We start from the raw sequence: 22648 nt of genomic DNA, 5'->3' as shown, positions 1-22648 counted from the left end.
ACAAACCGAAAAGTTTGCCTACCACCAACATTACGTACGTCATTACATTAGGAAATACAGTACCACTAATATCCAAATGGAGGCGCTAATGTATTTCTCAACAATGCGAAGAAAAACGAGCCGCAGTTCCCGGAAGTGCATAAGTAGTGAATTGTTGTCTTTATATCGAGGGTCTTCTCACCTTGACGTGAAAAGTAAGACTTTTTCGCGATGTGCTTTGTATTTCCCTAACCATAAAATGTCGGTATAACACGGATGCAGGATGACATCGCCGAAAGACTTTTGTTAATCTTGTGTTCGTGCAGAAGTGACACAAGTTCGCGTTTTGTTAGGGCTGTACTGCGTTGGGGTGAAAAGGAAAATGAAAGTGGTTTGCTTAAATTCGTCACAACGAAAATGAAATTAATTTGGTGGTAATTTATTTCGTTCTTTTGTGTGTGGGAGGCAAATGGTAAGAGTTTTGGAAAGATACGTATAAATGTCAACTGTAAATTGTTAATTTGTTTACTATTTTTGATAAATGATTTGCTGATTTATTGCATTTTATTTTTGAATGCGACAGATTTTTTTCAAGTAAAAAAAAAGTTTCACGACATTATTTTTAGCGGTGGGTGGTGCTATGATCGCACATTTTAAAAAACTGTTTAAAATGGAAGGAAACTTGGCGATTCGCTGTTGCTATAACAGGCCACTTTTAAAAGAATGTGCTCTATTTTAGTACAATTTTTTTATGAATTAATCTCAATAATGATGAAATACCAAAAGTTATATAGTAATCTGACCAATTCAAACAGGTAAACAAATAACAAATGCTTGGACCACCCCCAGTCACACGTGGGCGTGGCTTACTCTCTCGCTACCATCCTGTTTTGTTGACTTCTGTGTGGTGCCTCCCTTTCAGCGGGCCATGGCAGAACCCAGAGTGTCTTCCATCGATGGCAAGTTGGCGGAGGAGTTTGCCGCTCCCACCCATGTGGACGAGGTCCGGGAAAGGATGGCCGCCTTCGCTCGGCTCCACACTAAGGCAGGCCGTCGCGTGGTACTCATCACATCAGGTGGTACCAAAGTCCCACTGGAGTCCCGCACCGTTCGCTTCCTGGACAATTTCAGCAGCGGCAGGAGGGGGGCACAGTCCGCAGAGTACTTTCTGGACGCCGGTTATGCCGTCGTCTTTTTGCACAGGCATCGCTCACTCTACCCATACACTCGCATGTTCTCCTCCATCAACGTGCTGGACGCCCTGCAGTTCTTGGGCGGGGCTCAGGAACCGGATCACGTGGTGGTGAACCCACAGGTGCTCCCCAATATCTCCAAAGTGCTGAAGAAGTATCAAGAAGTTAGAGACGCCCAACTCCTTCTCCCCATCGAGTTCAACACTCTGTCGGAGTATTTGCACCTCCTCAAGGCGTCAGCGCAGGCCCTTAACGATATTGGTAGGCGTAAGCTGTGTAGAGTCGATGTGTGTTCTGTTACTAACAGACTTGTGCATTTTAGGATCCAAGGCCATGTTTTACTTGGCGGCAGCTGTGTCGGATTTCTACATTCCCGCATGTGACATGCCGGAGCACAAAATCCAGTCTTCCAATGGGCCGCTTCAAGTGAGCAAAAAATAAATAAAGCAGAATACATGCTTACATTTAATGCCTAATTTGAACTTTACTATTACCTCACTGAAGGTAAGATAATGTGAGACATTTAGAATCTCAACAATAATCCCTGTCTGCCTGCAGCTCAGCTTAAAGATGGTGCCCAAAATTTTGTCTCCTCTGGTCAAAGACTGGGCGCCGCAAGCCTTTGTCATATCCTTCAAACTGGAAACTGATGCCACCATCCTGCTGGATAAGGCTCGTCAAGCTCTGGACACATACAGGCACCAGGCGGTGGTCGCCAACGTGCTGGACTCGCGACGGGGCTACGTGGTGGTTGTCACGCCCACCAGCCAGCACGAGCTGGTCCTCTCCAAAGAGGACGTTGCCAACCAGGTGGAGATCGAGGACAGGATTGTGACTAATTTGAAGGCGGCGCATGAGCGCTTCATTGAACAGCAAGTGGGCTGACCGTCATTCCGCTCATCGGCCGCTTGCTGTTTTGATTCTTGGCTCATTCAAATGCAACTGACACCTTGCAACTATGGATCACGGTGTCATGACACAGTTTAAGAATGATGAATGTTTGGAAACCTAAATATTTAGGCCCCAGTCATTTGATGCATAAATAAGCTGCAGAATTACTTACGAGGCAAAGGTCATTATTGTGATCGATTTGATGTGAGTTTTTTCTCTCCCCTTTTCAGACCTTTCATAATGCAGGCTGAAAAACCTTTGCTGGTTTTGCTGCAACTTATGTTGAGCCACATCTTAAAATAAAGGCCTTGATGAGGACGTTCCACATCTGGTTTTTTTGTCATTAGATGAGACAATCACCAAAAACAATTTAGTTTGAAAGTGTCACTGTTCTCTGAAAATGTGTTACTTCAAATTAAAGGCCTCGGATAGGACTTATCGGATCAGTCTTGTGAACATTATCATCATTAATATTTCTATTATTTTGAATAATCTTCATGTATGTTCATCACTAGTTATACATGCTCCCAACATTTCAGGCTAATGCTCTAATAGAAATGTTCTATTTCTTAAATGTTCTTTCTATTCCACAAACTTAACCTGTTAAACAGATTTAATAACGATTCTAAAATGTTTATACACTTTTTCAAGAATTCTGATTGTAACACTTGAAATATTTTTGAAAATGGTAAGCACATTCCAGCACAATTGAGGTGTTTCTTCCTGTTACTTGAGTTTGATACTCTTCTTGACTCCTGCGCGGATACCGGAGAGTTCCCCGCTGTATCTTGTCTCCTCGCGCCGGACTTCACGGACCTGAACACACAACCGTGTTAACAATAAACAAGCCTAAGCATAGAAAGGAGCTCCCATCATGTGGGGATCCACACCTGGCCCTTTCTGCGGATTTTGGCCCGCCTGAACTTTTCGCGGTGCTTGACTCGAGGGTTGCGGTCAATCTTCTTCCTCTTGGGAGTGAGCCCTCTGTTCTTGGCCATCTGCGACAAGGGTCAAGGCGCAAAATTAGGATGCGCTTGGAGCATTTTGACTTTGAAATGCCCCAGCTCTAAGGGGGGTGAGGGGTTACATGATTATTCTTTTTATTTTATTATGAGGCTGCTGCATAGCCAGGCAATACCAAACTGAATACTGTATCACACTGGTTTCTACTGTGGATCTTTTTCAGAATTTCATATGGAAAAATACGCAAATATTCCTATAACAGACGCCTAACTAGTGAATTATCTCATTGATGACCTAATCGGATAAAAATGGATTTTTCTACACAGAGTAGTGTGAGACTGCGGCAACATAAGTCTGTATGCAAAAAATGGCATTTTGTTTAGACAACTGCAATCAAATTATTCAATTACCTGGTACGTGATGCCACGCTTAGCCTCTGAATCAAACTCCTCCTCCTCCTCCTCATCTTCGTTCGTCCTGCAACATTGGCGACAATGAAGAAAACTTTTTTTTTTTTTCATTTCAAGGTGACACCCTACTTACTGTTCAGCTTTCTGTGTTTTTTTCCTCTTCAACTTCATCCTTTCTTCCACTTCTCTGTAGAATCGCAACGCCGCCTCCTCGTCCAAGTCCGAGTCAGAAGCAATGACCGTCTCTGGCACCGCTTCGCTGGAATCCTACATCCACAAATGCGCCCTCATTAGCATCCGTGTTGACAACCGGCAATGGACCATATGCATGGCAACACACCGATGTCATTCTAAGAGTTTATTGAAGTCGTTGCTAGTGAGCATTATACTCAAAATGTAGAAATGATGCTTGCATAGTCCAGTTTTTTTTACCTTGTCTTTTTTGGTAGGTACAACAGTTTTCTTCTCAGCTGCCGGTTTGTTTGTGATATCTTCCGCTTGAGCAGCCAGCAGCTTGCTGTACTGCGGCGCTAGTCGGGCATCAACTGAGCTTAGTTCATTGATGAGCTGTAGGTAGGAATACATTTTGTAATATAAGATATGTTCTTCCCAAAAATGAAGGCCAACAGTATGGTGCAGTCAATGCCGTAGGTGACATTGTCAAGTGCGGCACACCTGACAACGTCTCGCGGCACACACAGTGGTTGAAAAACACTGCTATACATGGTAACATTGAAACCAACAGAACTTTGCCCTAAAATTAAGGGGATGTGTCAGTATTAAAATTATTACATTTGTATGGTAGCGGTGTTTGTTCGAAAAGTACACAAAGATGTGTAAACGCAACCGATGAATGAAAATGTTGAGACTTACATTTCTATAAGTGAGGAGTCGTTCGATGACTGGATGGTTGTGAGCCGGGATTCGTTTGGCTTTGAGTAACAGGTAGAAGCTGATGTTCGTGCAATAACTGAGACAAGAAGCGGGACATTTCAGGATAAGGGGAGTGACGGAGCTTCACCTGTGACATGTTTTAATTATTGTACTCACTTGAGGTAAAGCTGCTGTTTTGTCTTCAGGTAGTCAGCACCCTTTTGACGACAGAAACAAAGTGACTTTGTTCAATGGAAGCAACGACAGACGTCTGACATAAAATACGGTGGTACCTCAACTTACAAACGTGTCCTGTTATGAAAAAAAATCATGTAACGAAACGCCTCCTCGGAAAAATATTGTCTCATTACGTAAGGAAATTCAGGATAAGAAAAGTGACAATTGTTGGTGTATAATAATGAGACATGAGTCACCAGCACTCAGCGCTCAAGCAAGACCATTATTGTAAGACGTCATCAGAACCTGCCATTGTATTTGTTGCAGTTTTTCATGCATTTTTATAATTCATTAATATGCCGGCTTGCGAACGAGACGCACTTGTTCTTTGCACACTTTCAAGATCCTGCGTTTTCTCGGACAGTGTTAAACGCTTGAATTTCTTGACACCTTAAGTGTTTGAGACATATGAAGATGTTTCCAAAATGTTGACTGGTACTGAAAGAAGACTTGACAGAAATGAGTTGTATCTCCACCTAAGCAGGCATCCAAATGGCACCCTAAGGAGCACACACATTGATGAGACTATAAAAAAAAAAAAAAACAATAAGTCACCTTTCCCGGTGGGATCTTTCCATTTTTGACCATCTGCATGAGTGGCTGCAGCTGATCCTTCATTTCTGTAAGCTGCAAACAGGAAATTCTGCTCATCTTCTATCTCATTGCCACATCAAAACACTAGTACTGCGTTGCGTACCTTCGCTCTGAAGTCTTGAATGAGTTCGAGCAACTCTGGCGACTCCTTCTTCAGCAGTTTCATTTTCTCCTTGTGGGACATTTGCTTCAAGTCCTTGACAATCTTCTCCTTTTCCACAACTGGCGCCTCAATCTGCTCCTTTGGAACTAACTCCTTTATAGCCACATTTTAACAGTAACTAACCACACAGATGAGAATTCCGCTGGCAGGTAAAGCATGATGTTAAAAATACCTGAAAAAGGCTTAAGTCATAATCCTCCTCGCTGAGATGTTCTGCCAATCGCGCTTGAATTTTTTTGGCTTCTTCTTCCTCTTCTTCTTCCTCTGCTACCAAATCATCGTGCGACTTTCCCTCTGTCAACAGTCAATGGCAGTACTTTAGGCGGAGTGGAGAGAACAGATGTTTCTTGCCATGTCCAAATTAGGGCATATCAATTTTGAAAAATAATTGTATTGCGTATTGCAGTTTTTCTTCCTCAATATTGTGACTTATGCAAATATTCAAGGTCCTCTTCCCATGACTTTTGTTAACAAACACAACCAATAAATTCATCTGCATTACTTTAAAGAATATCAGTTATTATATATAAATGTTTAAGTTTTATATATCCGACCTATACTATAATGAAGGCAAATCAATTAATATGAAGGATCGTTTATCTACTTCAGTTAGAGTTGTTCAGTTACTACGGACATTATTATGCAGTTTCAAACGTTCATGATGACAACTTTTTCAACAAAATTCTATTCAACAGCCTCGTGTAAATACATTATCAATAACTTATGTCAGACAAAAACCATAATGAAAAACAAACTCGTGGTTTCATGGTTCATGAAAAAAATTATATATAAACCAAAAATTGCTGCCTTTGAAATTTGAAGTTTGCATTCTATTACATTGCAACGCTGATTTGAATTTGGGGATTTGTCAAGCCCTAATAGACACATCTTGCTGCAAAACAAAGTGTGCTCACTTGTGGCCACGTAGTCAGAGTCATAGTACATCTTCTTCCGAGTGCCCCAGGCAAGTTCATTGGGAAGCTCTGAGGAGGAAATTGCAAACAAGCTTAAATGAGTTTGAAGTGCACCAGCATGACAACCTGGCAGGCTTATGTCTCACCTTCCTCTTTCTTCCCCTCAAGATCACTCTCCATGTCAGTGCCTTCTTCTTCTTCCTCCTCCTCTTCATCTTCCACCTCCTCTTCGTCGTCGTCTATCTCAGAATCATCCAAGGGCATCACTTCATCCTGCAGGAATTTGCATAAAATTCGTCCGGGACCCTCCAATGAACTAATAATAAACTCCAACAAGGAAACAGAATCCCACCTCATCATCAAGCTCTTCGTCGTCGCTCGCCAAATTAACTCCGCTCGCGAGGAGTTTCTGTGAGAAAAAGTGTCCAATGTATAAACACATAGTTAAGAATAAACAATTAAATGAAGACATAGAAATTGAAAATGAACACAAATAAGCCCATTATACCAACAATTCATTTTGTTTTTTTGTAAATTGGGTAAAAGCATTGTACATTAAATTTCTGGCTGCAGTTTAAGCTAATAACTCTTTTCTAAGGTATTATACATGTACGTATTTTATTTAAAAAATATTTCATGTCATTTTATCAAAATGACAGACAACTCCAAAGAAAATAATTCAAAAGTGACAGGTCTCAAAATTAAACATAACTGCTGAATTACACTAAAAGGGTTAAGTATTACTTTCTGTCAATAAAAAATAAACACAGGTAAGAGCACCATTGTTGTACAGTAAACTTAATCGTACCTTTTTTAATTGGGTGGAAAAAAAATCACAGCATAGAGTCGATTATCTTTGTTGCTGGTGTTTACCGCAGTCACTATTAAATCGCTTTTATGATTATCCTAACGATTTCTCCATTGAATAATTAAGTAGTCACATTTAATTGCATTTTAAACGCAATTGAATCAATGACTGAGGATAGTAATTAAAAACTTACCTCAATCTTTGCATCGTGAAACTCTTCAATTTTGTCCTTGGAGTTCTGAGATGATAAATGTAAGATTGCAGGATGAATGCATACAGTTTCATTCACAATAGAATGTTATTCCATATATGATTTATGGACAGAATTGCGTTTTACATCATGAGCTCAAAAATAAAAGTTATCTTGTCATCTTTCACCAAAGTTCATGTTTTTGACTGATGGTCATTATGATAAACAGCACAATTTGACTGACATCCACATTCTTAGCTACATTGTGCCTTGTAAATTCACTGAATACAAACAGAGACTATGAATTGAAAGTAGAAGTTAGAACATACAGAAGAAACTACTTACTTTGTCAGGGACATCTATGTTTTTAAGTCCTTCTGGGTCACCTTCATCATATTGTTGCTGTTTGATGGTCCTTGGGATCCTTTTACGCCTAATAACAGAAACATACAAGAGAGGAAAACACGGATGTATGTATTTCATCCACAGTTGTGAAATGTGCCAACCCTTCTTCTAACGCAAATGTCATAGCTTAAATCACCTTTCCCAATTGAAATGAATGGAAATCCCATTAGAGTCAAGTTAAAAATGTCTTAATATATGTTATCTTCTAAGCGCTCTAACGAATCTACATGCTGTGTCTTCTGATTAATATAGGGGTTGTGGATATGGAATAAATATCAATACGCCCATTTGTATTCATCTTAGAGGGAAAAAAAAAACATTTTACCACTTGCCTGGCATCACAATTAAGAACTCACTTTCTTCTGAGTTTGTTTGGTCATGTGATTTGCCTGAGCAAATGTAATCATGTGCTCCATGTAATTATATAAAGCTGCCTTGCCTTCATTTGAATAAAATAAAGACACAATTACGCAGAATTAAAACAAATTATTTTTTTTCACACTTTGCAAGAATGAAATGATCAGTGTGCTAGCATAATACAAATACATACAGTACAGGAAACAATACACGGGTGTCTGCTCACTACAGATGTTTGCGCTCCTCACAAAGAATGAAGAATATACAGTGTGACTGCTAGTAATATTACTTTGGCATAACATTTTCAGTTACTGTAAATGTTTAACACTGTACGTTGTACACGGTCACTGTACTTTAGTAGTGTTTCATGTAAGCTAACGTTAGCCGGACTCACCTCAATGCTCGAACCATCGTGAAAGTTTATGATTCAGTATTCGATTTAAAAAAATGCGACCAAAACTTCAATTACTTATACAACAAAGTATTTTTGCGCTAGACATTGCATTAACAACCAAAATTGCAAACACTTAACAGGAACACACTCCTCTGAACAGAACATGTGCTTCCGCAAACTCTTCTTCTTCGGTGTCTTGATGTAGAGCAACGTGAACGTTTACACGACTAGCGCCGCTTGCTGTACAACAGGAAACTGCCCAGCAACGCTAAAGGTAAATCGCGGAAATTATTGACCGTGCAAGAATACCCTGAATGATATTAGAGCGACATAGTTGTTTTTCATTTGACATGTCGCCAAAACTGCATTTGATAAAAATGCTAAAAATTAAAAGATTATCCAACTGAGGAAAATACATATAACCCGAAAGGTGATCATAGCAAGTCTTGAAGGACACAGACTAGTGTCAGACAGGATTGTCAACTCAAGATTGCAGTTCACTCCCAGTCATTTGTGAAAAGTATGAAGTGTATTTGTTAGAAATATTTTCAACGCAGGAAGCACATTGAAGGAGTGGTTAACATGTCAACATCACAGTTCTGAAGCTCTGGGTTCAAGTCTTGTCTCCAGACTTTCGGTGTGGAGTTTGTGTGTTTTCCCCATTCCATTCATCTTTTTCTACAACATTGAGCTGCAGCCTGCTGACTTCTGGGCTTTAAGAGAAACTGTGTACACTCAGAATTCCTCACCAGGCACCAGCACTTATAGACAGAGGATCAGTCACATCCAGAAACACACCTATGGACCATTTACATTCTTCCGTGAAACAAACATTCATGTTTTTGGAATGTGTGTGGAATCTGAGTTCCCGGGGAAAATATGCACGCTACCAAGGACTGCCAAAACTGAAGGTTTTACCTCTTGATTGTGAGTCATACAGGAAAATCAATAATATTCCATGCTGCCATAAACAATATACATTGACCCATTTTCTGCTATACGTTGACGACATTTTGTTTAAATAGCACAGAAATGACTCAGAAACTTGATATAGTTAAAATAGCACAGAATAATAACACAGAATCACAACATTTACTATTTTACAGTTAATACAAATATAGAACTTGTCCGTACTAGTCACAGCTGACTTGGAGCCTATTACAGCTGACTCTGGGTGGGAAAAACAAGGGAATACACGCCATACACAGTAAGAAGAATATACGTGAGAACGTTCTTCCTAAGAACACAAGTCTCTGTTAAATTGGAACGGCTGTGTACAGCTAAACCCCCCACGAGACTCTCTGACATATTTCGGTGATAGCAGCATGAAACATGTGTTAAGACATTTTCCTAGCCAAGTATCCAACATACAGTACATCCTTGGTTTAAGCTCGCCGACCAATGGTAAATGGACTGCAGTGTTCACAATATGTTAGGGATATCGCAAGAGACTCAGTGGATGTCATGCATAAGGCAAATAATATCCCTAAATTGTTGTGAACCCTTTATGAAGCACTTTTTTTTATGCCATATGGTATTCAAAGTGCTTTAGAAAGTCTCACATTCACAAACAGCATCCGGATGTTCTGTGTGTTTTTGGTTTATTCGTATTTTCATTTGGAACAGTTGTTGGGCCGTGATTGATGTTTTGTGAGATCACAAAAACATAAGAACGGACTAGGACACCAATTGAGGAACGGCCAATTTAACACGCACATCCTCACCTACAAACAATTGAAAGTCTTCGATTAACCTAGCGTTGCATGTTTTTGGAAGGTGTAAGGAGACCAGACTATCAGGGAAAACTGACGCAAGCAAGAGAAGAACATGAAAACTCCAACATAAAAGTCCAAATTTAGGATTGGAAGTCCAAGCCCCACAACTGCAAGGGCGGCATGATAGTCCACAAAAGTAAACGAGACACACTTTTTGATTTGAGTCAGCCTTTTTCCTTGTTTGGGTGTTTAATACTACAGAGGTAACAGAGGTTTTTGAGTTTCTTCTAAGGCAGATTGAGCTTCGTTATACAATGCGGCAGCTCACTCCTCTTCGGCTTTTCTTTCCCTGAGGGGTTTCCAGCTCAAATCCAAAGCGAAACTGCGAGGTCTGGGCTGAGAATTCTGTGGAGGTCTTTGCAGGGCCGACTTCATCATGTTGTTTCTCCTCTTCATCAGGATTAAGCCCGGTGTCATATGGTCCGGATCATAACTCTGCACAATAAAAATGTTGCTTTTAATCTCTTATGGTAAGCATTGCAACAAAATTTAGCAGCAAGGGCTCACTTTGGAATTGAGCCTTGGTACAGAGAGTCTTCTCTCATCTGGAGATGAGTCTGCATCGGGTGTGTCCATGCAGAGCTCCATCATGGACTGGGTCCTCTCGGACATGTTGGTCATGGAGCCTCTCCTGAACAGGTCCGCCTTGTTCTTCTGATAAGGGAACCTCTTCATCAGGTCGCCCAGAGAGTTGAAGCTCTCCGATTGCGGCATCTTCAAGATTATGGGCTTCTATAGGTGAAACATTCAAATTCATCTCAGAATTTTGGGAGAAAAAAATGAATTCTTGACAACCACTTTGTGAATCCTCAAATTGATTACTGTATTTTCCGCACTGTGATGCGCACCTAAAAGACTTCAATTTTCTCAAAAGATGACTGTGTGCCGGATAATGTGATGTACCTTATAAAGTGCATAAACCGTGAAGTTTCATTTTTGGGGGCCGAAAAAGTAAAATAATTCATCCCCATGTAAATGCTTCAATGTTTACCTCTGCATTTCATTTATTAAGGTGTTTTTTCCAATTAAAATTTTTTCATAAGATCCCGTTTGAAGTTACAATATGCTCCAATTTTGAATATGGGGACAAAGTGCAAAAAAACACAGGTTTTTGTAAAAGAAAGCACGATTTTAGAAAATAAATCCAGAAATGGTCTTTATTCTAACAAAACAATATATATTAAGGTTTTTGGTTGCAATTTGATCAAAAAACATATATATTTCATTGAATCACAATTATATTCTTTTAAACTCTTGATGCATCTTCGTATTGATCTAAACAGTGTTTTAATGTAAGCAAGAGGCATTTTATTGCATTCTTCAGATAGTGTGTTCCACAAATCATTGTTATTCCTAATTTCTGATTGACAGTTTAGACTGATTTATCTGATTGTTTTGTTGATATTCCCATTAGCGCAGCTTCATGTAGTGGATAGATAAAATATATTCTGCAAAAAAAATACCCATTGGAACCCATTTTGGGTACTGAACCACAGTTTTTAAAATAATCTTTAAAAGTCTTGACTTACTCTTGAGGCAGCTACATTTTCTATGCTGGAGCCGATGTCATCCAAGTCAACCTCCTCTCTCTGGCTGGGATCCTGCCACGTGTGCCGTTTTTCCCTCGTTGAGGATAATATAAATTCGTTTTGCCTCGAGTTGCCGTCTTTGTTGTCGCGCCACGCTGACCACATCCTGTCACTTGCGTTGTTTCTCTTTTCTTTGGAGAACTGCTGGCATGCGGCTTGTTTTGTCTGACAATCTGCCCAACTGAAAATACAAAAAGAAATAGTGGTTTCAATTAAGTAAGTAGGATTTACTCCTATTTTTCCTATAGTATTGCCGGTGTGGGGAAATATTTTTTGGTGTATTTCAGTGTTAAAAATATGGGAGAAAAGCAAATTTTATATTTGAAAATGTTGCAGATATCTTCCTTATAAAGCTCACTTGGATATTTTTCCATTGTCCGGCATATTGTTAGTCATTGGAGAGCTGTCCCATATCCTGTAAGGTACAGAAGAAACCATCTGTCAAAACTTGTGCCTCACATTCATATATCAGAAGCATGGCACATGCAACATTCAGTCCATAAAAAAAAAACAAAAGGTTGACTTTAGATAATCAGTCCGCATCCACGTTAGGATTGTGTGCTTTAGCAATTCTACACAGTCATGATCATGATGGCTAGAATGGCACTCATAATAGTGCAGACCTCTGGAAACCTTTAATTAATGTTATCATAAGGAGCAGGTTACTTCCTGGTTCATGAAGAACGCTCTATCACAATTGCGCTAATAATGATTCTATGACGAGAGGTTGAGCATTTCGTCGATAGTGAGGACAAAAAGTTAATCAGGCTCTTTCTTGTTCCATGATGTATTATATTGGGGTGGGTTTAAGGATAGGGCTAGGCTTACAGTTAGCTAGCTTAATGCACATTTCAGAAATACAGTAGATTTACATTTATTATTAAACCCTATCATGAGTAAGCTATTCTTGATAAAAGACCTGCATGGCCTCTCATGTTGTCCCTGGCTACCTGGTACCTGCGGGCATCATGTTGGTGACCCCTGCTAGGGGTATGGGATAGGGGTTAAGGTAAGGTATAGGAATATTGTTAGAGCTAGAGAACAAAAAAGTTCATGTTGACCCAAAACCTTTGCTGTGTATTGTTTTACCTTAGCGTGCAAAACAACACAGCATCCCATCTAAGGTGCTCATACCTTCTTGCGCCCATAGTCTTGTATCCATTCTGAGTAAAAGTATCCGAAACAGGTGTGTCTCTGTCGTACTGAAAATCGGTCTTCATGGCTGTTTCCTTTGTTACAGCTTCCTCTTCCCCAAAAGGACTATCCGGGAAGCTTTCTCTTGGAATGACGCCCATAGCCTCCCAGTCCAGATGGGTGTCCATGGGTGGCGAAGGAGGATTGGGGATCTCCTGTTTCATGTGGAAGTGTCTCGGAGGGCTGGGGTCTTTGAAGTCTTTTTGTTGCTTAGTCAATTCCACATGGCGACTAGCATACTCCCATAGATTTGGAACCGGGGAGGACGCTGCAAACAGGGTCCGGAACTCTTTGTCGAAGCTATCCACAGCCGAGCCGGTAAAAACAGTGACGAGTTGCCGGTGTAAGTGAGCATCGGTCCATGTGAGGCTATTAAGGAGGAAGATGCTGTTATAGTATCATCAGCAGTGATATCAAGAGAACTTTTCGAGATGAATGTTTACCTGTAGCTACCGTGAATTACTGTCTCCAAATCCACCAGAAGGAATTTGTCTTTCAACTCCCCAACCAACATCTTTCCCTTTCTTGAACAATAGCTTTTGCCTCCAAGAACACGAACCCGAATGTTCTGCCAGTTCAAAGTGAAACATTAGTAGGAACATTGATTGTAGGCTGTAACATAGCAGTACACACAGCTGACTTTCTTGCTGCCAATTCGGGGTCGATTTCTAGTTGTTGTAGGTAAAAAGGGAGAGCGACTGGTTGTCTGTCTATATATGTGCCCTGCAGGTCTGCCAGGGTCTTGGTTGCATGTATTTGACCCCCGTAATATGTAACCCTGAACACACGGATTCCTGGAAGTTCTGTCAATGAAAATTATGGGTCCCAAAGACCAATGAACCCTGTCAACATTGAATTCTTGGGAGCATCGGACCTCAGGAAAATGTAGTTCCCGACATAGGAAAATCTGTCCCGGTTATACCACATGGATCCATGGGTATTGTAATGGAAAATAAGTATTCAGCATAACATTTCCTGTTCATTGAACACATAGAACAAAGAACCATTCACTTAACATACATGAGAACTCTCTGTTCAGATAGAATGAGACAATCTTGACAGAGAAGTTCAACACAGATATACATTATTGTGTTGTCTTAAGAAGATTCTCTTTCACTTGTCCCTGCACACTCTCTTACAGACCACCAGACTGCTCTAAGACTTGTCTTTGAAGCCCCATTTTTTTCAGACTCTCCTAAATCTTAAAAAAAATCCACAACTGTATGTAGAATACTGGGGTTCTTCAACCCATAACAGCAGTAAAATAGTTCAGTCGAAGCTTTCACTGCTTGCCAAGTGCCATGGGAACATACGACCCGGGACACAATGACACTATGACCTATGACTTTAGGACCAGTTGTTAAAATGAGATAATTAGTTAATCTGTCATAGGCCCACTTTGTGACACAGTAATTAACAATTACACGATACAATCAATTCAATTACAAGTCTAAGGTTGACAATACATTGTACAAACTCCCCGTCCAACTTGGTGACAATCAAATCTCAGATTGTCACGTTTGCTATTCGATTTATATACATTCAATCAAACATAATGGTAACCTTCCAATAATTGTTATGACTTTTTGTCCTCGCGTTAAGAGCAAGTTATGGGGATTCTGCAACAGTAACAAGGAGACTGTACTGAATGCTGTGCAACCTGTTCAACTGCAATATGTTGTTGGCGTTACCTTGATTACTGAGGCATGCAACTTTGGTGTCATAACTGAAACGCACAATGCAGTACATCAAGTTTGCAATCTTTTTATGAGTTTGGACCTATTCCAGCAGGTATAGGGTAATCTATTCGAGCAGGTCCAATTTGGACTTTTTGTGTTTCTGCATTGTTTCAACTTAAGCCCGACTCACCGGATGTCCAAGCCTGTGGAGTGTGTACTTCTCCTCAATAGTTCTTTGGTTGAGAATGATGTAAACCGGGACACCCCTGGAGGCTGCGTCATGTAAATCTCCAATTATAGTGTGGTCTGTCAGCCGGTCAGTCACAATGGCAATTACCTGCAGTGTACAACAAGACACATCTTAGGAATAGCTCTACCCCTGATGAACGATAAGAATTCAAGTCAGTGTAACGTATGCATACGTGGCTGGCCTTCTGCAGATGCCGCCGGATGACCTCTCGGATGGGAGGTTCTCCCTCGGCAGGGGGATTCATGTAGACTGCGACATTTTCCATGCGCACCCAGGGAGCCTCGGGCCAGCCTAGATCCAAACCCGGAGCGGGCACATCCGAGTAGGACGGAAAGTAGGAGGATGTGAGGTCCGCTGTACGCACATTGAATTTCCCTCCATTCTCCTCTTTTTCCAGGGGGGTAAAGTGAAAGTCCTGAACCCAGCCGGTTATCTCGCCCACCTCGTCGGGAGACAGGAAGGAGCCAAAGAGCTCTGCGCCGACGGATTTGTAGAAGGCTTTGGGACCTTCGCACAGGAGTTTCTCCATCGAATGGCGCTCTCGCTCCGAGTAGATGAACTCAGGAGATGATGGCTTTACCGGCAGAAACACTGCATCCTCATCCAGACTGGCCTCCTGAGAGCCCGGCATGGCTGCAGCCTCTGTGATGAAATGCTCAGTCTCTCAACTACTGATCCAGTTTCATATCAGCCATCAGTCCAATGAGGTGTTGATCCGGATGACATCCAATGATGGCCGCGGAGAAGTCCTGTGAGTTGTCTTTCTTCCCAGTTGCCATCCACAGCTCATATTGACGTTAAACCAAAATCCTTAGACTCATGCCGTAGATGCATTTTTCTGTGATTGTCGTTTTGTCACCTCCGGTGAAGCTTGTGTGACTCTCGCTTGACTCGTTCCCACCCCTGCTTGTCATCTCAGTCCGCCTTCCACTCCTTGTGGGCAACGTTGTAATCGGATTCCACAAATTCTGTACCGCTGACAGATTTCTTCATCGTTTGCACTCGGCTACACGGTCGCCTCCCCGCGCTTGCGTGGACTGAGAAAGTCTTAAAGTGCATACAGGTTTTCATGGTTGGCAAGATGTGTGTGCATATGTCAGAGAGAGCAATATCGTCAAAGAGCGGTTCTTCTTTAAGCAAATTTGCCTTTTGGACTGGTCTGACCTGATTGGCAGCTTTGTCAATCCAAACTCACTACACATTTCTGTTTTATAGAGCTTTTTCTTGATACTCCCGGGGCAATTTCTTTCGTGTCTCTTTCTGAATTCTTGCTGTAATGCCAGAGAAAATGTTGACTGAATGCATTTCGCAACATGCTGAAAGATACCCAACAAAAGGCAGACACGCCCCTAAGTATTATAAACACACAGGCTATTCACCCACATCAGCAAATCCACCGATGTTTTACTTTACAAATTTTATTAATCCTGCATGTCAATACATTGATGTAGCTACAAGTAGGTGGGGGACACCCTGAACTGGTTACCAGCCAATTGCAAGGCACACCGAGACGAACAACCATTCACACAGCCATTCACACCTAGGGACTTTTTAGTCACTCTAAAGAAAATAACTCGTAAAATTACAAGTAAAGGCTGCAAAGTTGTGGGAATATTTTGACTGTAGAAAATTTGCGATTTACAAGGATAAAGTTTGAATTTTAAAAGCATGAAGTTATGTTCCTTCAAACTTTTTTTTAAGATTATATTATTTCTTTCTTTATTAGATTAGGTGTTTTTTTTTTCAAAAAATTTTAAAATTATGAGTTACACAGATTTTTTTCCTCACCATAAATGACAAAATGAAAAAAATGAATTACAAAAAGATTATTATGAGACTTTAGTGTCATTAAAACATACACATTTAATGAAACTTAATTTTAAAAAATACCCTTTCACATATAGCATATTTTTCTCTCCAAAAATGAGAAAATGAAAAAAAGTACAGCAAAAAGATTATTTTTAGACTTTTGTTTTATTAAAACATACAAATTTAATGAAATTTGAACTAAAAGGAAAATCCCTTTTGCATATCACAATATCCTTCTTTTTCCTATGTGTCTCCTACTCCTTTAATTTCATCTCACTGGGAAAAGAAATGACTTGTTTAGGATGTCAAAGACTTTTTTTTAATTCAAAGAACCCACTCTGCAGTAAGTTACATCATTCGATGCGAGAAACAGCAATTTATGCATGAATTTACAGGGGTTTTGCATCATGTTTGCACTGCTTGCATTTTTGTTGACATGCTCTTACCTTTAGACTTGATATTTTTACAGGCTACACCAAAATGGCCCTTTCAGTCCATTACATTCCTGCAAATGTTAAAGTAGTGTTTTTACTCCTTCTTTCGCAGATGTCCATACAGAATGCCACTGATCAGCAGTAGGGGGACGCACACCCATGCCAGGATGAAGCAATAACCGAAGTGACCTTCACCCAGATCTCTGGAGTCACTGAGGATCTCCTTCCTGTGAAATGTGAAGATGAGGCAAGCTGCAAAGTCGGTGAAACCTGCAAAAGGTAAAGGAAAAAATGTTGTGAAATCAAATCTAATTTGAACAACCAGCCATTAAGCCTACTTCTATACCTTTCTACTTAGACTAGTAATTGAAAAAAATACATTCAGATTAAAAAGGATGACGACAATTGCTGTTGACATTAGTGTGTGTGATTAGTGTGTTGCAGCATGTAATAAATACTCAGAAGCACAGTACTTTGAGACAAGATCTTAAGGGACGTTATGAACAATGTTCTTTCGATTCCTGTTGATGAAACTTTGATTTGACTGACTTTATATTGTTAATATAGGCTACAGAGTTTCACATTTTAAATGTGGTGTGTTGGCTGGTGGTGTGTTTTGAAATTTTTCAAAGGGAAAAGAAATTTGCCTCGGCTCGAAAAAGGTTGAAATAAATATTGTTGAGAAAATTATTTTCGCCTTCATATGAGTTCTACTTCACAGAATAATAAAATATTAAATGAAGAAATTGAACAATAACGCATTTTATTTAAGTTAATGTCAAATTAATAAATGCATATGCTGCGATTTTCAAACAAATTACTCTTCCCAGAAATGGAAAATAAAATGTAATTACATTAAATAAATGATAAACTGTAATCAAATTGATCATCATTTTGTTTGTTGAAACTATTAAATGGTTATAATATATTAAATTAAAATACAGTAACATAATGTTTTGAATTAAATGGTATTATTGCCCTTTAAAAATATTTTTGTCTAAAATAGCCTGTTATTTGTCAAAAATGGACCGATCCCTGAATTGGATCCATTTGATCAAACTTCCTGGCTTGTTTTGTGCAAAAGAAGCCCCAAAAGTTTGATGTTTTTTGTAGCGGAATAAATCAAGCAACCCCCAAAATTTAAGCGATTGACCCAAGTACTAGATTGCTCTACTTTTTATTTTTTTGACCCAGCATTTAAGCTTGACTTAAAATAAGTAAAACTATAGATAGTCAACAAACACATTAAAAAGTCAATTTACATTGTGTATGAAGACACTGAACATTCAGTCAATAATATTAATAACAATAAGTACCGCCAAAGGCCTGACAAAGTCCCGTCAGATAGAAGAGCCCTCCTTTAGACATTGTGAAGAGCTGAGCCGCAAAAACCAGGAGGGAGATGGATGAGAAGACCACCGACAGCACCATTAGGGCCTGAACCGACTGCAGCCAATCTGGAAGGAGCAAAGAGCTAACGGTTTTCCAACTTGAAGCAAACTTGAAGACACGATGGGATCATGTAGACATGCAAGTGATCATTTACCGCTCTCGTTGGTGGCGGCGCAAAGCCACGTATCTGTGGAATTGTCGTGGAAACAGTTGTACCACAGGTCGCTGATTTCTGAATTGTCCCAGACCCACCAGGACTACATACGCGTACGCAAGCGCACACACACATACAAACACACGCACGAACGCACACACACACACACACGGAGTTTCAGGTTTTAAGTGGGATTTGCAGTTGGGAGTCATCAGCATAGAAATCTACTCTAACATTTTTTTTTTATAATGAGAGGAGAATGTAGAGGCAGAAAAGCACAGGACATAGATCAGAACCCTGGGGGACACCAGAAGACACAGACTTGGACTTCCTATTAACAAAGACAAAGACTTCAGTTGAGGGAAGATATTTCTCTCTTAAGTTTGAATCTCTTCCAGAAAAGGCTGCATGGAATTGCCGGATTTTGGGTGGAATGTGCAATTGGTAGTCATCCACTTTAGAAAAAAAAATGGAATGAAATGCGTTGAAGTATTTTTTAGATAGTCTCTCCAAGAGGAATTATGTGAAAGGCTGAAAAGCGCCAGACTGAGTGCGTTATTGGACACCAAAAGACACAGGCTTGAACCTTAAGAGGTAGTCAACCCAAAAACTGTCTTTTCTATAATATGCTATGAATGTTACGCTATGAATTAAGAAGCAAAGTCATACTGTTGACATCTGTTATCTATTTAAGGAGGCGGCCATTTTGCCACTGGCCGTCCATTGAAAATGGCATCACAGTTGCACAGGACTCAGGTCATGACCAATCATAGCTCAGCTTCCGAATGACACATGACCAAACTCAGACAACAAGTGAGCCATGACCTCAGTTCATCTGTGACAAATAGTGAGCTACTCCTCGGTATAATAAAACAGGTGGATTTAGCTGCTTAATTTATAATTCTACAAACACAATATTAATCAGAATGACATGAATTGTTTGCTTTCTCATCCCCTTCAACATTTCCTGCACAACCAGCACTTGGTGAATAGTTCATTTTCTTTTTAGTCATTGAGAACATTTTCTTTCTTTTTTAATGTGACTTTTTTAATGGTTAAAATGTCATTAAAAACTTTGCCTGTACAAAAACCACTGGAGCCTCGTAGTATTCCTTTTTTTTTTTAACTGAAGGTTTTATAATTTCGATCTTTTCAGCTGCGATGGTGCAGAATTTTCCTGAAATAATTGTACAGTTGGAGCAAGTTGAATAGTTTGACTTTATTTTCGTCTTATTAAGCAAGGGCTACCTTTATTCTGACATCTCACAGTGAAAAAGTTAAGTTTTTTACACCTTTGTGGATGCTAGGTCAAGACATCAATTTAAACTAACAGCTGGAGCTTGGTAAGTAGTGTTATACGGTATGATTATTAATTTTTTGTATATTATGCAGCGATTAAGGTATGTGGCTTTAGAGCGTCATCTGCTGGACGAGATGTGTCACTCACTTTCTCCAGGGTAGCCACGAGGAGCATGGACAGGGTGACGAGATGCAACACGGTCAAAGATATGAGCAGGAACACCATGGCTGAGGTTGCTGTAACAAAAAACAAGAATACAACTTATTATTAGGCGGCGCCTTGAGGAAGTGTCCCAAATGTGTGCGGTTATGAATCACAGCTCAACTTCCTCATGAAAAGTCTCCACGATGAGGTGCAGACTGCAAATTCCCCAAAAGTGCCTCGATCTCGTGACTCCTTCTCCTGCACATCTTTTGTTTATTAGAGCAATCACGAAAACGCTTCTCTCTCTTCTCTCATCGAGTTGTCCCCATGACATCACAACCCACATGCCCATAACTTTTTTTTCACTTGCGCATAAGTAGCTAGATTATGTCTTATTTGACCCCCACCCCAACCTACACAAAACCATTCAAAAAGTCCCTTTACTCCAAACAGAGGCTGTAATTGTGACAATTACAAAGAGAGAAATGCATGATTACTTTATGCTGCTACCAAGGATTTGGGATTTGTTTAATAGTTTAATAGTTGAAATTTTCCATTGAACTTCATTATGGGAGTATTAAGTTCACGTCATGATGTTAGTACGTACTGCAACCCCCCCTTCATTAACCGCAGGCATACACAAACAGATATGAGCTTGCTGACAGGGTTTTTGGCTAATATTCACCATTTATGAGCACATAAATGACCTTCACTTAGCAGCATGATTTCATTAGCAAGATGTGCATTGTTCAACCAACATATTTCTAATCAGAAAATTATTTTTAAACACAAATTTGGATACAAATCAGTATTTCACTGACAGGCTGGATGGGAAACTATACACCTAACTACACACACGCCTCAATGTAAATGATCAAACTTACAGTAAATTCCAATTTTAGTATCCAATTATGGTACAGTATATGCGAGTAAAGTGAACACTCATTTTTCTGTTAGGTATAGTGACCGGGTTGGCCAGCTAACTACAAAAACCTGTGAATAAATCATAGCTATTACTAATGCATTGGGTGGTATGGTATGTGAGGCTCCACTGAATTATTTCTGCCACTATCCACTTTTTCAGCCTCCATCCAAAGTTTGAAACACAGAAAATAATTATGGTGTATGATCACTGAAAACATTTAGGGGCTTCTTAAAGGGGCAGTGGACCAACAAGACAGGATGTACAGGAATTCTAGGGACACATGCAAAACGCTCTATTTGATTTTGAAAATAGAATTTCCATGATTTAAATAACTTGCTTTGTCAAATATTTTGTCATGAAACGTTATAAAAATAGGTATGGAATCATTTAGCCAATAATTTCGCACAGGAGTTAGCAGATCTGTGCGACATGCCAAAATCATGTAAATCTAATGAAAAAAATGGACATTAAATGATAGGAAACACATTTCATGAGACCTGTCATTGCATTGGTATGTGTGCAAATATCAGACCCGAGCATTTTATGAATGTTACATTTATTTTCATGATGACTAAGATTCTGATATTTAATTGCATCGTTAATAGCCCCTACATTATGATTCATTTGTATTACAGAGGCGGTGCATGCAAAGGTATTCTCAGCACTCTCCATAGGTGGCAGCTTGCCTTTACTTCCTGTTCAGTTCTACTATGTAGTGCATTGAGTTTACGTAAGAGGTCCCGATACGGTCCGAACTATTAGCTTTATGAACAAATTCAATTCATCATGCATTCTTACCAGTTTACTTGGATGCTTTGGAGTTCTGTCCCAAGAGGTGATGTTATCCTCCTTCTGTGCTCTTTTCTAGGAGAGTCGGAATGTGTAGCGGCATAGGAGGAGTACCCTACACCCATTTCCTCTCAACTTCACCCGCGCCTCCCGCCTTTCTAATGGCCCTCCCCCTCATAACTGTGGTCTGGAGGAAAATCAAATTCCCCTGGATCGGTCCGATCTGCACCCCCTCCACTCCGCTCCCTCTTCGGAAGGAGTCCAAATGTAGTTAGTAGTGAAGAGAAAAGAAGTCTTCCATGACAGCCTGCCATGACTCCACAGGGAGGTGAATGAAGGCAGGAAGTTCAAAGCGTTTGGAGGCACTTGGGATGGCCAATGCGCAGGAAGTGTCAGGCCACCCAAGACACCACACAGGCACATGCACGCACTGATGAGTGAGAGAAAGTTGACATCACCACGCTCAAATGTAGAAGCAAAAGCCAAAATCGGCATACAAGCATAACAAATTATCATTGTTAATAATACACTATAATACAGTAAACCTACTGGCTTTAACTTTGGTAAAAAAAAAATGGTATATATAATTTAAAAGAAAATCAATTCTATATTTTAAAAAGTGAAAATAAATAAAACATCCATCCATCCATTTTTTAGAGCAGCTTATCCTCACGAGGGTCATAGGCTTGCTGGTGGCTATCTAACAGGGCTTCAGGCAGTAGGCGGGGGACACCCTGAAATGGTTGCCAACCAATCGCAGGGCACAGAGTTGAACAACCCTTCACGCACCCAATCACGCCTAAAGACAATTTAGTATGTCCAATACACCTGCCATGCATGTTT

The 22648-nt window shown here is 40.1% G+C and overlaps 4 protein-coding genes across 5 annotated transcripts; 1 reads left to right on the top strand and 3 right to left on the bottom strand.

The window, feature by feature from the left end:
• Positions 1–115: 115 nt before the first annotated feature.
• ppcs (phosphopantothenoylcysteine synthetase) lies at positions 116–2501 on the top strand. Its single transcript, XM_088424478.1, has 4 exons — positions 116–194; positions 902–1433; positions 1495–1598; positions 1731–2501. The coding sequence occupies exons 2-4, from the start codon at positions 908–910 to the stop codon at positions 2055–2057; spliced, it is 957 nt and encodes a 318-aa protein (XP_088280604.1). The 5' UTR covers positions 116–194; positions 902–907; the 3' UTR covers positions 2058–2501.
• Positions 2502–2658: 157 nt separating this feature from the next.
• utp3 (UTP3 small subunit processome component) lies at positions 2659–8550 on the bottom strand. Its single transcript, XM_088424477.1, has 16 exons — positions 8372–8550; positions 7561–7648; positions 7219–7263; positions 6570–6626; positions 6364–6490; positions 6218–6286; positions 5476–5597; positions 5244–5396; positions 5102–5173; positions 4487–4527; positions 4310–4406; positions 3869–4003; positions 3570–3703; positions 3437–3503; positions 2954–3061; positions 2659–2879 (listed from the first exon to the last, which is right to left on the bottom strand). The coding sequence occupies exons 1-16, from the start codon at positions 8386–8388 to the stop codon at positions 2790–2792; spliced, it is 1422 nt and encodes a 473-aa protein (XP_088280603.1). The 5' UTR covers positions 8389–8550; the 3' UTR covers positions 2659–2789.
• Positions 8551–9266: 716 nt separating this feature from the next.
• Positions 9267–15923, bottom strand: sack1e (scaffolding CK1 anchoring protein E). Its single transcript, XM_088424504.1, has 8 exons — positions 15031–15923; positions 14799–14945; positions 13373–13497; positions 12870–13298; positions 12094–12150; positions 11676–11916; positions 10654–10878; positions 9267–10581 (listed from the first exon to the last, which is right to left on the bottom strand). Exons 1-8 carry the CDS (start codon positions 15487–15489, stop codon positions 10411–10413), a joined length of 1854 nt encoding a protein of 617 aa, XP_088280630.1. The 5' UTR covers positions 15490–15923; the 3' UTR covers positions 9267–10410.
• Positions 15924–16884: 961 nt separating this feature from the next.
• emp3a (epithelial membrane protein 3a (MAM blood group)) lies at positions 16885–21962 on the bottom strand. Of its 2 annotated transcripts, XM_088424505.1 has the most exons (5): positions 21815–21960; positions 20095–20183; positions 18648–18750; positions 18418–18558; positions 16885–17371 (listed from the first exon to the last, which is right to left on the bottom strand). In XM_088424505.1, exons 2-5 carry the CDS (start codon positions 20170–20172, stop codon positions 17196–17198), a joined length of 498 nt encoding a protein of 165 aa, XP_088280631.1. In that variant the 5' UTR covers positions 20173–20183; positions 21815–21960; the 3' UTR covers positions 16885–17195. The 2 variants fall into 2 exon arrangements, with proteins under 2 accessions (XP_088280631.1, XP_088280632.1); XM_088424506.1 differs by lacking the exon at positions 18648–18750 and having other exon boundaries at positions 21815–21962.
• Between the last annotated feature and the right edge of the window lie 686 nt (positions 21963–22648).

This window comes from Hippichthys cyanospilos, chromosome 9 (assembly GCF_059441005.1).
Source record: "Hippichthys cyanospilos isolate Australia breed blue-spotted pipefish chromosome 9, RoL_Hcya_1.0, whole genome shotgun sequence".
Classification (NCBI taxonomy): Eukaryota; Metazoa; Chordata; class Actinopteri; order Syngnathiformes; family Syngnathidae; genus Hippichthys; species Hippichthys cyanospilos.
Note: the sequence above shows the minus strand (reverse complement) of the source record. Positions and strands in the feature narration are given on the sequence as shown.